Source organism: Crocodylus porosus, unplaced genomic scaffold, assembly GCF_001723895.1.
Source record: "Crocodylus porosus isolate Cpor-Errol unplaced genomic scaffold, CroPor_comp1, whole genome shotgun sequence".
Lineage (NCBI taxonomy): Eukaryota > Metazoa > Chordata > Crocodylia > Crocodylidae > Crocodylus > Crocodylus porosus.
The window spans coordinates 52988740-53002858 of NW_017728947.1; the positions used below are offsets into that span (position 1 = coordinate 52988740).

A 14119-nucleotide genomic window follows, 5' to 3' on the forward strand; every position below is an offset into this window, starting at 1 on the left:
CTGGTTTATGTGCACTGAACATTTGTTCTGTTACAGGTTTGAACCAGTTCTGATCACTTAAACCAGTTTATGTCTAATGTCTGTCCCTAACCTAAAGGACTGTACCACACAAAAACATTGTACTAGGGGAAGATAAATGGGGCAGTATGGACAGTTTATATCTTGCAAAATAGGAGGGTACTTCCCTATGAAATTACATCATTTTGGCTTTTAGTAAGACTTAAAATTGACATGAATGCAGGAAATTTTGTTTTCTCTCTCTGCTTTTCTCTGCATTTACAAGAGATCTTGTGACCAAAAATTTTAGGCTTCATAATACTTTCTTACATAACTAAGCAGGAATAATTTAATCTACCACTGAAATGCAGAACCCTAAGGAGTGATACAGGACAAGTATTTAACACTGAGATGAGAGAAGACACCAAGTCTCTCTTTAGAACTTTTTAAACCTCTTAATGTTTTCAATTTGCAACTTTTCTAGCATCCCTGACTTCTTTTTTGGAGAGTTCCTTGATTTTTTCACCCAAGTGGATATTTGTATTCTGACTTCTGTCATCACCCTTCAAGTCCTTAACATGATACATACACACACAGACATTTTTTTTTTAAAGTGAGGACATTAAAAGGTGGTAGTCTCATCTGGAATTGTTCCAAGCATCTCTCTTCCATTACCCCAGCTCCCTCTAAAGAGCCTACTACCTATGTGCAGAACTTATATCACTCCTCAAATTAAATGAGCTCTATAGGAGATTTACCCAGTAACATAGCTATGGGTGGGTGAGAGGGGCATCCACCTTGGGAACCAAGTTAGGAAGGACACTGGAATTGCCCCTGACCTCCACAGAATCCGTGTCCTGGCAGGAACTTTAAATAGTTCTGGCTGCTGTTGCTTTTAAGAGTAACAGAACCAGGACAAGCAAAGAACACACAACAGCAGCAATCAGCCAGGACTGCTTAGAAGTTCCTGGCGAGGTAAGGCTGCTGCCCCATTGCCCCCTCCCTCCCCTCACTTGTGGGCCTGCACACTCTCCTCCTTCCTAAGCAAGAGACTATTAATGAATCCACACACCATTTTTCTTGCACAACACTCCCCATTTCCTTATGTAAAATAGGCCACAAAAATCACTAGCTACTTTGTGTAGCAAGCTCACCTTTCAGAGCTTAGGTTGAGTCCCAGGCTTGAGATCCTGCTGTTTTGATTGGTCGAACCCATCCACCAATCAGGAGGCAGCAAGAGAAATAAAGTCATGCCCCTTTCCTGAGGGGGAAGGGCTCTCCCAGACCTGATTGAGACTGTAAACTGTCATGAGGGAGTGGAGCCAGGGAGCAGTGGAGGCTGTTTGGGTTACCCGGCATAAGGATGGATGGCCGGAGCCTGAAGGGCCTGTGCTAAGAGAGCCCTCAGTGCCGAGCAAGGGCACAGGGAAAAGGTAGTGCTGCAGCCTGAGGCCCAGCACCCAGGAGCCAGCAGTGGTGCAGCAGTTGAGAGGGGCTGAGCCCTCGGTGCCCAGAGTGGGGCACAGGGTGGAGAGGAGCCCAGAGGTGCAGGAGAGGCCTGGAGAGGTGCTCCAGGAGAGGAGACCCCATTGAGCTGTGCCCTGACCACTGCCACCTGAGGGAGCGTGAGTTATTGGGCCCTTGGGTCCCACAGGGGAAAGATATTTGGGGTGGGCAAACCCTGAGAAGGGGCTGGGTGAGCAGCACCCCCCCCCCCCAAGTCAAGGCCCTGAAGGGGAGGGGCCCCTGGTGCCTCCTGGACACTCCTCAAAGGACCCCACTGTAAGAAGAACTATCTCTTGCCATGGGTCAGGGACTATATTAAGGAATAGGTGTTATTAAGGTTGTTCCTGTTTGCGCCTTATATTTTGCAATTGAAATGTTGTATTGTGTTGATGCTGCTGAAATTGTTTTATCGTGACGGGTAAATAGTGTTATTTAGGGTTTGACCTTGGTTATTGATTAATGTTCACTGTGTAAATATATGTATATGATATTTAGTTTTATGATTATGTATGTTATAACTCAATAAATTGTATATAGTTAAGAACTTTGGGCTTGGGCTAACTCTATAGAGGAGAGAGGGATCTGCTTGAAATTCTGGCATCCCTCTCCCAGCACCCCCTCCTGCCTACCCATCCCATCCAACTGAGAATAGGGCACACCCTTGGGTGTACCCGGGTTACATTTGTATGCAAAAATTGTGAATATTTACACAAGCAAATGAATGCATCTGCACCTTTTGTGGGTGCATTAATGGAAGTCAGCCAAAAACCTGTCTAAATACTACTTAGTTAAAAGTGACTTGAACATTCACCAATACTGCTAATGGGAGAGCTTGAGCACAGACTTCCTAACAAGTTTTTGTAACTTGGCTCCCAGTTTCTGTCTCTTTAGTAGCGGCAAGCTGTTCAGCTGAGTTTCAGATAGTTTCTGTCTGTGATGTTGGCTAACAGATGTTTCTCTAGATGTTAATGAAGTTTTTAAGGTGAACTGTCAGTTATTGTGTCTGAAAGGGCTGAAATAATTTAGTACCTAACAAGCTCAAAACTTCAGAACAAATCTTTAGTTATCTCAAGCTGATATGCCTAACCTGCTTCAGGGCCTTAAGGGCTTAAAAACTCTGATTCTCTGCTTTTCTAACTAGCATGGTTACAAGGAGAATAATTGCAAAGTAAGAAGCAAAGGTTCAGTCATTGCTTGAGGCATACAAACCCAGGCTGGCCTTTCATCTGTGCCTTGGTAGTCTACTTCAGAGTGGGTCATCTGTGCATTATCCAAATTCTTCACCATTCGGGCAATTAATTCCCTAATATCACTTTGAGGAGCACTCCCATAGGAAAAACCCAAATGGTCCTAGTACAGAAAATAAGAGAAGGAAGTAAGGCAGAGAATGGAAGGGGGGAAAGGGAAAATGAAAACAGAAAGATAAGAAGCTGACCAAAAAAAAAAAAGACAACTTTAATTAGATAACATGACAACTGAAGTTGCAGCTAGAGAATCTGTTCTTTTATTTAGAGGCCAGTGACCATAGTGCTGGTCCTGTTGCTCCACAGTGGATAGCTCTTGTTGAGACTGGCTATGCTTCCAATTAGACTGTGATGCAACAAATCCTATACCAAGCTCCAAGAGAAACTGGACTTTCATGTAATCAAAGGGTACGCAGCTCCACCTACTTCCTAGAAGCCACAGGTTGCTCCCCCTCTTCAACCCACCTTACTTACTTTTTACTTATGTTCCACTCCTGTGAGAACAGTTCAGTCTTTTTCCAAAAAGTAGAGGTGGTGTGTTGTTGTGCCTATGATGTCCAGACCTGAAGAACTGCCCTTGTATCCAAAAGCTTGTATAACATCTCTCCTAATTATACATGTGGTCCAAAAAAAAAATCACAAAAAACCCTTCCTTCCAAAAAGATATGGCAGCTTCCTAACTGCTTACTCTCCTTCAGGGAAGTGAAATTGCATCATCATGCAATAGAATCACATCATGATACAAAGTCATGTCTATAAGTGAGATTGAGCTCACCAACACTTGTACACTTCCTCCTTCATCTCTGTTTTAACTCCTGCAACTAATGGTTCTGGAGAATAAGTTAGGAAAAACTGCTTAACGAGAACAGGTTGTGTATAAAATAATTAATTTGATTCCTCTTCCTTTTGCTCTCTGTTCTGACCTTTCTTTTCACTTTTCCCCAGTGCAGAGCCAGTAATATGGATAAAATTCCCACCCTTCCTGGTTTAGTTTCAGGATCTAGCTAAGATCCTCTTACTCTGTATATAGACTTTGGCAATTTAGCAAAGCACTTAGAAAACAGTTTAGAACTTTTTTTAAAATTCAAAGACTCCCTTTCCTCTCCAGTTCAATATGATGCATCAATTGATGCACCTCCAGCAAAACCAAGGAAGTGATTCTTCCACTGTACTTAGCACTGGTGAGACTGCAGCTGGAGTACTGCATCCAGTTCTGGGCACTGCACTTCAACAAGGACGTAGTAAAGCTCAAGAGAGTCAAGAGAAGAGCCACCCATATGATCAGAGACTTGCATTGCAAGCCATACAAGGAAAGGCTGAGGAATCTGGGACTCTTCAACCAGAAAAAATAAAGCTGAGGGGGGACTTGGTAGCAGCTTACTGCTATGTCAGGGGCATACATCAAGGACTCAGTGGACAATTGTTCAACAGGGCACCCTTGGGGAAGACCAGGAGCAATGGTCACAAACTCCTGGAAAACCATTTCAGACTCAACATTAGGAAAAACTTCTTCACAGTCAGGGTGTCCAGACTGCAGAATAAGCTCCCTCCAGAGGTGGTGCAATCACCTACTCTGGAAATCTTCAAGAGGAGACTGGACAGTCACCTTGCTGGGGTAACCTGACCCCCAGTTATCTTTCCTGCCTGGTGCAGGGGGCTGGACCTAATGATCTTCTGAGGTCCCTGCTAACCCTACATTCTATAAATCTATAAGTTTGTCTGCAAGGCTCACATGGACTTACATCAATGGAGCTGGCCATGAGCGATCCCCTGTCAATAGCGTGTTTCATGATTTTGTATATGTCTCTGGGCGCATCCTTTATCTCATAGAACTCTGTCACTCCTCCTGTGAAATCCTCCATGGCCTCTGTGGTGTTGCCTCCTTTTAAAGCCTCATAGGACCCATGGAGTCTTGGTAAGGAGAAAAAAAGTTATATTATAAGGAATTCTTGTTACAACTCTTCCCCTTGGTGAAGGTCATGCTCAAAGTTTTAATAATGTGAATCAACTAAATACTTAGTTAAAAATATTTTTAATAACCAGCTGTTTGTACTGATAAACAGCAGACAAGCTCTGAAATGTTTTTATTATTCTTGTTCCAAAAGTTGGAGTTACTAGAGTAAGCTACATGAAAATTACATAAAAATGTTTGCACCTAACATATATTCAAAGGGAGATGGATGCCTGCAAGACAACTACTTTTCTTCATGATTACTTTCAAGATCATTGCATTGACTTCTTTACATAGAAATCATGTTCCCTCCCAACCAAAGGTACACACTTTGAGGCTGCTTTATGTGTATTGCAAGCTCTAAGCTTTACTTTGCATAGGCCTTTTCCAGCAGAGCACTCCAGAATTCATTGCGTTGCGAGGATTTGGTGAAGATCAGGTGGTTGTTATATGTTGGTAAGTAATCATCAATGACAACGTCCACCCAGTCTCCATAGCGCCAGAACTGAATAAAGGCAACCAGAAACATTTATTAGTGCATCTAAGGGAGGGAACTCTAGTTTCAGAACTATAACAAGACTATGAGGCAAGGAAAGTCCCAAAGCTAACTAATCAATGCTATGAATTTTGTCCCTTTCCCAAATACTGTATTGTATTGTAGATCTCTGCTATGTCCCTGAGTCTTCATTTTTTTTTCCACAAGTGCCAAGTTACAGTTTATGTAATTAGGGCTGCGGGTGTTCTACCATTGGAGCTTAGAAGGCTAAGAAATGTAATATTTAGTGATAAATTCACTTGCCCAGCCCATTTTACTATCTACCACCCTATCCATTTTAATCCACTCCACATTTTCTTGACCTCCTGGTCTCTCCTACCTAATTTTTGGTGTCTCTAACCTGCTCCTCCTTCCTTTGGACCAGTTGCGGGTCCTTCACAATCTTGCAAACTTGCTCCTTTCTAAACACTGCAAAAATTGCTAAGGTTGAATTTACTGCTGTGTGCAGCAGGAGCATGGAGGATGCTTGCACTGCACTTGCTTTCAGATAAAGGGTGTCAGTTAGTGCGAACAGGGAAGTAGGGGAAATATTGTGAAGAGTTATCTATTAGGGCTGTGCAAAATTTCGCCACCAGTTTTGTTTCGACCCATTTTGAGATCAAAACAGCAAAATTGAAATGGAACAGATATAGTTGAAACAGCCTTAAAACAAAATGAGGCAAGTCGAAACTTTTTGCCATTTTGATGCTGTTTCAACGTTTTGCTCATGGGGTATAACAGGAAAAGTTGAAACAGCCTATAACTGTCATTTCTGGCTTGATTTGGATGAAAGTTGCAAGAATGGTAGCCCCTTCAGAGGGCATGAAGCCTGCCAGCTTGAAGGAGATAGGTGCAGGGGGTTCGGGAAACTGCACCCCAAAGTTTTGAAAGCAAAAATTGTGTCACGTTTATGTGTTAAGCCACAGTGCGGTCAAAACTGCAGGCACGTTCACTCCTGCTGAGGCCACACAGTCTGCCAAGTTTCGAGGAGATAGATGCCTGGGCTTTCACCCTGCTGTGCCTTAATGCACGCAGTGTCACCCGTGTCATGTTTTGCTTGTCCGCAGCTTGAGGTACAGTTTCCACCAAACCCCTGCACCTGTCTCCTTGAAACTTGGCAGGCTTTGTGGCCTCCAAAGGGGCTAGCATGCCTGCAGCTTAACACATACATGTGACACGAGGTTTGCTTTCAAAACTTTGGGGTGCAGTTTCCCCAAACTCTCTGCACCTATCTCCTTTAAACTTAGCAGGCTTCATGCCCTCTGAAGGGAATACCATTCCTACAAGGTTCATCCAAATCAAGTCAGAAATGACAAAGATATAGGCTGTTTTGTCCTTCCCCATTATATCCTATGGGCAAAACATTGAAACAGTTTTGCCCCCGTTTTGACAGAATGGAATGGAACAGCTGTTTCGAATCAAAACAACATTTAAAATGAAAGCCCCTGCCATCAAAACATCGAACCACTGGTTGAAACAGAATGCTGCCATTTCCCACAGCCCTTATATCTATATTTAGCAGTGTATAAAACAGTGATGATGGTAGAAATACGGATGTTTGAACAAGTTCCCTCATGCAATATACCTACCTCAGGATGGAGTCAAGAGGTAGGATTATGGAAGGAAAGAAGACAATCAATCAGGTTGTGGATGTCTTTAAGGGAGACCAACAATCTGAGGGACTGAAAATAGGTCCCCTTGGTAGCTAACAGCAAATCTATATTCCATGTAGTGGAACAGCTGAGTAGGGAGAAGGGACATCTGTTGCTATCTCTTACTGATGGGTCATAACAATTTTCAAATGTCTGAGTGATGGCTTAATACTTCTCGGTTACTGTGGTAGGCAGGCCGTTTAATGATTGCCTCAGAACAATGAAGGAATTAATCCCCACACTTCCTTCACTGTCACTTGCACTTTCATGGAGAAGAGATGAAAGAAAGACATTCTGCCAGGGCACTTGGAGCAAGAATTGCTTTGCTTATTTAATCAAATAAAACCATACCTACTGTATACACCATTCTTGAAAATACTCACCTGGAAGTGAAATATCCCAGCATAATTTTCTATGAAGGACTGGTCATGAGGTATGACTCTACAAAGTAGGTTTTTATTCAGTGTCAGGCAAGCAATGGCAGCTAGGAACCAGCAGTCACCTGTTAACAAGCAAAAGCAGCAGGCAAAGTAAAGTGTCAAAGACAGTAGGGAAAAGGAAAACTTTAAGAATCTGCAAAATACCTTTTAATGGTGATCAGGGTTTACCATATCCTACCAGGAAAGCGTTCCATCTGCTCAAATCACTGGGGAGCTTGGTGTACATTTCAGTGTAGTTAAATGCACGTATAGCCCAGTGCTTTTAACTTGCTTGTCTTCTGGAAGTGCTTGTTAGCACCAATCGGAATAGGGGCAAATGGTGAAGCCAGATATGGTACTCACTTGAAAGGGCCTAGATGTATTCACGTTAATGTAATTTACACCTTCTCTTGCCCTGTTCAGAGTTTGCTATACAAATTTACAAACACTCTGGGTGCAGATCTACTACGTGCACTCACATTAAGTAGTGCTTTGCTCTGTGGGGCTGCTGTAGCCCATTCTTGCTGTAATGTATTGTAGGTTCTGCCAGCTTGGGATTTCCAGACCATGTTTTGTGGTCCAGCCACAATCTACTGGACCCAGAATGCCTACTGTGCTACTACAGAGGCTAAGGGCAGGCAGAGTATAGGAACTTTGGGCTTAGACAGGTGACATTTTAACAGTGGTATAATACACTTTTATGACTGTGTAAAACAAGGAGTGGACAGGCAACATAGGGCATGTCACCACACTCCAAAAGGAAGTACTAAAGCACAGCACAGTATGTCGCTGTAATGCTGTGCTACACCTGGGGTATGAGCCACTATGGAGACATAGCTGGCAATCATGTGTAGACACACATGATTGCTATGTCGCTGTAATGCACCATATGGCAAGCTAGCACATTGCTATGTCGCTGTAGGATGATGTGTAGACGTGCCCATAAAGTCCTACATTGAGGTAATTTTGTCCCTCTGAGAAAATGACAGGGAAAACGACATCCGTTTAAGCTACTGTAGGTGTAGGTGTATGTCTGCAGCTTACTAGGGGTAGCCGTTTGCTCTATTACCCCTCTGCCTCATGGTAAAGCGTGGTAATGGCAGGATACAGTCTGCTGGCCTATGATAACTCATGTGATGGATCTTCATATGTGGCATTTCATGGTGCTGCAGCTAGACTCCTTCCAGTACCTGAGCTAGCTCAGGTATCTCTACACAATAACACAATCCATAGTATAGACCAGTGGTTCTCAGTCTTGTTAGACTTGAGGCACCCCTCATTCGACTTGAGGTTCCCCTTAGAAAATGCTAAAACTTGGTTTTCACTCATTTTTGGACTACAGAAGAACAGGTTTTCTTCTGCAAAAACTCAGACCTCAACAGGTCAGAATGTTTTTATGGATTCCTATTTAAAATCTCTGGGTTTATCTTGAGAATTATGTTTTCATATCTCACAGTGCATATTTCATTGTGTGCCACCCTGGAACACCCTTGAAAGGATTTCAAGGAACCTCAAAGTGCCTGGCACCATGGCTGAGAATCACTGCTGTAGACATACTGAGTATTTCAGGTTTTGATTTTTCCACTCTCAAGATAACATTCCAGTTCATCTTATCCTATTGTTGTGCCATTTATTTGTTGCTTTATAATTCTGGAATTTTTTCCTTATTTTAGGCCTGCAGCCCTGTTTGTACAACTTTATTATTTAAAAACAATACATTTTAAAATAAAGCTGATGGAAGGATTTACCAATTTAGTGGTGGATCTTACACTGCTTACTACACAGTGGACCTTGATTAAAGCCTCCTAAGCTGCCATCTGTAATACAAATCTGAAATACCATTTTTACTCACATGCTGCACACACCCTTCCCCCAAATACTAGCCCCTTAGAATTGGAGTGTGTGTCTTAAGCAGGGAAGCTGATTTTTCTTTGCTGGAATAGAAGCAGGGAGACACTGCTGTAAACTGGTGTCACAGGGCACTAAAGTGCCTGCTTCTTTAAGAGCAGAAACTGCCTAGGGAGATGGCCCTTGGAGCCAGGCAGAAACCCCACAGGTGTAGGTTACTATTGCAGCAGGCTAACAAGGGAATTAGCCTGCACCTGCACCCGGTCAGCTGACCGGAAGAAGGCAGGCCCCTGGGCACATATAAACCCAGGGCTGAGGGCAGCAGGAGTGAGCTCTCTAACAGCAGCCAGGGGAAGGAGCCTCCAGGGAAGAATTGCCCAGAGACACTCTGGCTGCCTGATATGCTGCATATAGGGCTAATGGGGCTCCAGGAGCTTACCAGGTCCCCTGACCTACAAAACACTTAATGCTGGGGGGGGTGGGGGTGGAGAGTTTGACTCTTTTAAAGGGACAGAGCACACCCTGAACTGGTTGTATCATGTTATAGCCCAGGGGCTCATATTTTGGTTGATATTTATAAACTGGTGGACTGGGATGAGGCTACTGGGGGAGGAGGAGGCCTCATTGGGGCACAATACAGCGTGGAGACCCCAGTACCAGCAGGCACAGTGCCAGGGGGTGCAGTGACAAAGGGCTGCGGAGAGCCCAGTGCCAGTGTGGGTGCCGAGACAGGGCTGTGGAGAGCCTGGTGATGACAGGAGGCCGAACTAGACTAGGCTTCAGGGGGCCAACATCTAAATATCATCTGCAAGGCTTAGGGTGTGGGTAAAGGGCCGGTTTTCAAGCCACACATCTAGCCCCTAAGGCTGAGAGTGTCCTGTGAGGCATCCATTTTGAGCGGGACCCAAAAGGGGTCCAAGAACCCACAGGGCTCAGTGGGGTCCATCAGGACCATGTCCAAACACAGACTCGAGAGCAGCCTCCCTATTTATTATAATAACCAGCAAGATGTGGCAGGCGAGGAAAAGGATGCCCGTTGGGCAAAACTGGCATGGTCATGGAGCACTAGGAGCGTCATGGCCATCCCTGGGGACCCCACACTGTGACAGTTGGCTATCATGCTTCTTCCTCTGCCAGCCTCTGGGAGAAAGGGGAGCAGTTTACCCTTCAGGATCTGAGCTGCAGTACTAAACCTCTTACAGCCACAGGTGTTGCAGTTAGGATCCCCTGGAGTCAGCATTCAGCCATGACTAAAACATCTTTTTTTTCTTAATTCTGTCTTCCCTAAATAAGGTATGCCTCTTACGGGGCGGGGGTGGGGAGGGGTGTGTGTGGTGTGCAATAAAATATGGTATAAATTATATGACAAAGTAAATTTGCCTATACAATTTCAAACACATGCCATCTGTTCTCAGGTAAACTTTTCTATCCCAGGGCACCAGGCTCTCCCTTTTTAATTGCACTTTTTTCCTCAAAATTCTCCTCTCCCGTTAAGCTCCCAAACTGTAACCCACCAGCTCATTATACTAAAGAAAATATGTTTGTATAAAACAATACTTTTTGCCCCTCCTGAATACTATGTTGCCTATAAGGTTCTTGGGGGTAAAGACTGTCTTTTTTCGGTGTTTGGTTCAGCATGGAATGTATTAGTGATGTGTAATAAATAATAGTCAGAAGCTCTCTGTTTTGTTTGAAAATAGCAGAATACTAGGAGATCTAAATAATTTTAATAAGACAATCAGTTAAAACAGAAAGAAGCCTATATTGATTTTGGAAATGTATCTACATTGTGGATTCCCAGGGTAGTGTTTTCAGGGTTTCTGCAAACTCATGAAAGCATGGGCTTCTGCCTTGTTGACTTCTGTCTGTGAGCTGCAGCCTTCTCACTGCCTATCTTTGGGACAGTTCCCTTTGGGAGTGGAGGAATTCAACTGCCTGACTGCTGCCTTTGTTTGCATTATATGATGCAGGCAGGAGGAAGACAGAAGCATTTTAAAGAAAAATACTCCATACTGCTTAGTTCCTATACTTTCACTGTAATGGGGATCTGCACTGGGAGAAACTGAGGACTTAACTGTTCATCAACAAATGGAAAAGAGACAGACTTGAAGGTACACTATACTGAATACTACTGGTATGACATTAAGGTGTTTAAAAGCTACTAAAAATTACCTCTGCAGGTTGATGCTTGCCTCTCTGGCTGTAAATAGATGTCTCATTTGAGGAGGGCCTGACTGTCCTGGGGTTTGACCTGGATCAAAACAGGTGTGGAACAGTCATTTACACATGTTACCCTTGGGACAGACATTACACATGAACTGGTTTAGGTGATCAGAAACTGGTTTAAACCTGTAACAGAACAGATATTCAGTGCACATAAATCAGTTTCAAAATGGCTGAAACCAGTTTGAGATAAACCTGGTTGAATGTAGATCTGACTTAACTGGTTTATGCAGTGTCTGTCCCAGACCCCTAGGTTCACTGTGGCTCTTCTGCCAGAGAGGAGCACACAGCCTGCCCAGCTTTTCGCAGGACTGACTGGCAATACTTGTACAGGTATACAGCTATGTTCCAGGAAAAGGCTTATGCAGGATAAAATGTGCTAGCTTCAGAAGGACTTAAAGTGGGACAGTGGACTTGTACATCTGCAGGATCCCAGGACAAATGCAATATCTATTTACAGCCTGTGTGGTATTTGCCCTACAGACCTTTACAGTTAGCCATGTGATTTGAAGACAGAAGCAACTTGGAACTAGGACGCTTCTAAAAACAGTCTTTGAAGGCCTCTTAACACCTTTCTAGAAAATGCTTTAGTAGTTTATTTCTTTTCACTTCAGAAAACAAATGTTGGTTACATTGTGGTGGTTGGTCTTGTAAGCACCATGGAAGCTGCATGCCTGTGTGTGTTCGCAAGCATGTGTGTATTTGGTTACTGCACCTTTAAATTTGAACAGGTAGTAAGAATCACTAGACCACTGATTTTCAGTCAGGGTGCCACAGCACCCTGGAGTCCCTTGAGATCGTTTCAAGGATCCTACGCAATGTTAGTGCACTATTAAGTGCAAACATGATTCACAAGATAAACCTTGAGATTTCAAATAGGAGTACATAGTATTAAATAGCATTCTGACCTGTTGTGGTGTTTCTGAGTTCTTTACAACTGAAGAATTGCTTTATTATTTTTCTGTAGTCCAAAAATGAGTGAAAACTTCGAGGGGTGCCTTGAATCTAAAAAGGTTGAGAACCACTGTAGTAGACCTTTCAGTTAGCAGCAGTTGCAGCTAGACATGGAACCCCAGAGTGAAGTGGAGCTGGATGTGGATTGTTAATGAAGACCCACTCACTGGCACTGTTAATATGGTTTGTTGTTTCGACTCAGTTTAAAGTCATTGGCTTATTTGAACAGTGGTTTGAAATTTTTATTGGTGCTTCAATGCTGTAAAAAAGAGCTGAGTGGCATAGAGAAAAAGCATGAACTGTAATTGCTCCAGGTTATGTTTAGCATTTTCAAAAAGGAGTTTATGCATACAGCAGAGAAATGGGCTTAGCAACATATGCAAACCCCCTGGTGCAAAATGAACTGACTGCTGATGAGCAGGGAGACACGGGGGACAGTAGGGTCAAGGACTGAGATCAGAGCTTAATTCTTTGGGGCAGAGACTGCAATTTCCTTTGGGTATGTGCATGGCACTTCACTCAATAGGGCCTCAATACACTTGAGGCCTTTACAGGTTACTGTAATGCATATCGCAGCATCAAGTACAAATCCATCAGAATAAACCAGTAACACACTCTTCCTCCTCTATTCACACATCAGCATAAAAAATGTCTCCTGCATGATAAATTAACTGTGCTCCACAGCAGTACTCTTTGGCAGACTGCTTTCCACCCTGGAAGCAGCATAACTACCTACTGTGCTTTGATCAAAGTTAAATAGGACTTCGTTCTGTTGCACAGTAAGTTTACTATGCAGACATACCCTTATGCTCATCCTAACATACCCTGTTTTTGAAAGCTTGGGAGAAAAGGCAGGTCTTCCAAACTTCTGATTGTAATAAATACCACAGTATTGAATCATGATGAATAGCAAACACCACACAGCAGGTTTTCTCTCATCATTGTCCATATCTACAATGCTACAGGAAGGTTCCTAGGTTTAGCTATTAGCTATATAAATAAGGAACCAGTTGACTTCAGGTTATTGTAACAAGATATAGATGATTTGCACTGATAACTTGTAAGAAAAATGGTTAAAAGTTAGATCTTACACAGATATTTGGTGCTGTGCAAGAAATAAAAAATTCAGGAGGAATGAGAAAATTCCATACCTAATTCTCCTTGACAGATATCAGTTCTATTGGCTCCACCAAGTATAAAGCGTGGATTCTCGCAGATTTCCTGGCAAATATAAACAAAACAAGTAGATGAGTAGGAAAAGCATGTCATATACTGTCTGTTTCCTATGGGAACAAAATGGGAATTATGACAATACAACGGAAATGCTCTGAGAGAAGACCAATGCATTGCGCACTTTCAATTTTTAGAAGTGTTATCATCAGGTCCTGTTAGGCCAAGTGTGTGCAGCTTCAGGAGGATGGAAACTTCACCTCTAGAAGGGCTTGGCAGCTACCACTGGTGGAGACCTCTTCTAGACCAGGAACATGGTGCTGCATGCAAGCACATTAAAATGTTGAAAGAAAAATCAGAGGGGACAGGCAGGATATCAAGCCTAGACTGGGGAAACACAACTCCCTCTGAAGAGGGCAAAAGGCAGGCTCTTGGAAAATAAGACGCATTAGTTGGGAACAATGCCCCCACGATCAAAAGTGGCCACAGGTTTTGAGTAGGGGTGCACCACTAGAGATTTTTGGGGCTGACACTGATGGCCACATTTTTTTTTTAAATGAGCCACATCTGTCGATATCAATCTGATTGCCAGTATGCAGCTGGGGTCCAGCTGGTAAGTC

At 43.3% G+C, this 14119-nt stretch overlaps 1 protein-coding gene across 3 annotated transcripts in view; it reads right to left on the reverse strand.

Annotated features, from left to right (window-relative positions):
- The window catches only part of CAPN3 (calpain 3), a 69087-nt gene that overhangs the window by 38397 nt on the left and 16571 nt on the right, over window positions 1–14119 (reverse strand). For all 3 annotated transcript variants that reach the window (XM_019551866.1, XM_019551867.1, XM_019551868.1), the window contains exons 2-6: window positions 13481–13550; window positions 7269–7387; window positions 5070–5203; window positions 4490–4658; window positions 2713–2853 (exon numbers count right to left, since the gene is read on the reverse strand). In XM_019551866.1, the coding sequence (XP_019407411.1) occupies window positions 2713–2853; window positions 4490–4658; window positions 5070–5203; window positions 7269–7387; window positions 13481–13550 (633 nt within the window). The remainder of the gene's footprint in view (window positions 1–2712; window positions 2854–4489; window positions 4659–5069; window positions 5204–7268; window positions 7388–13480; window positions 13551–14119) is intronic.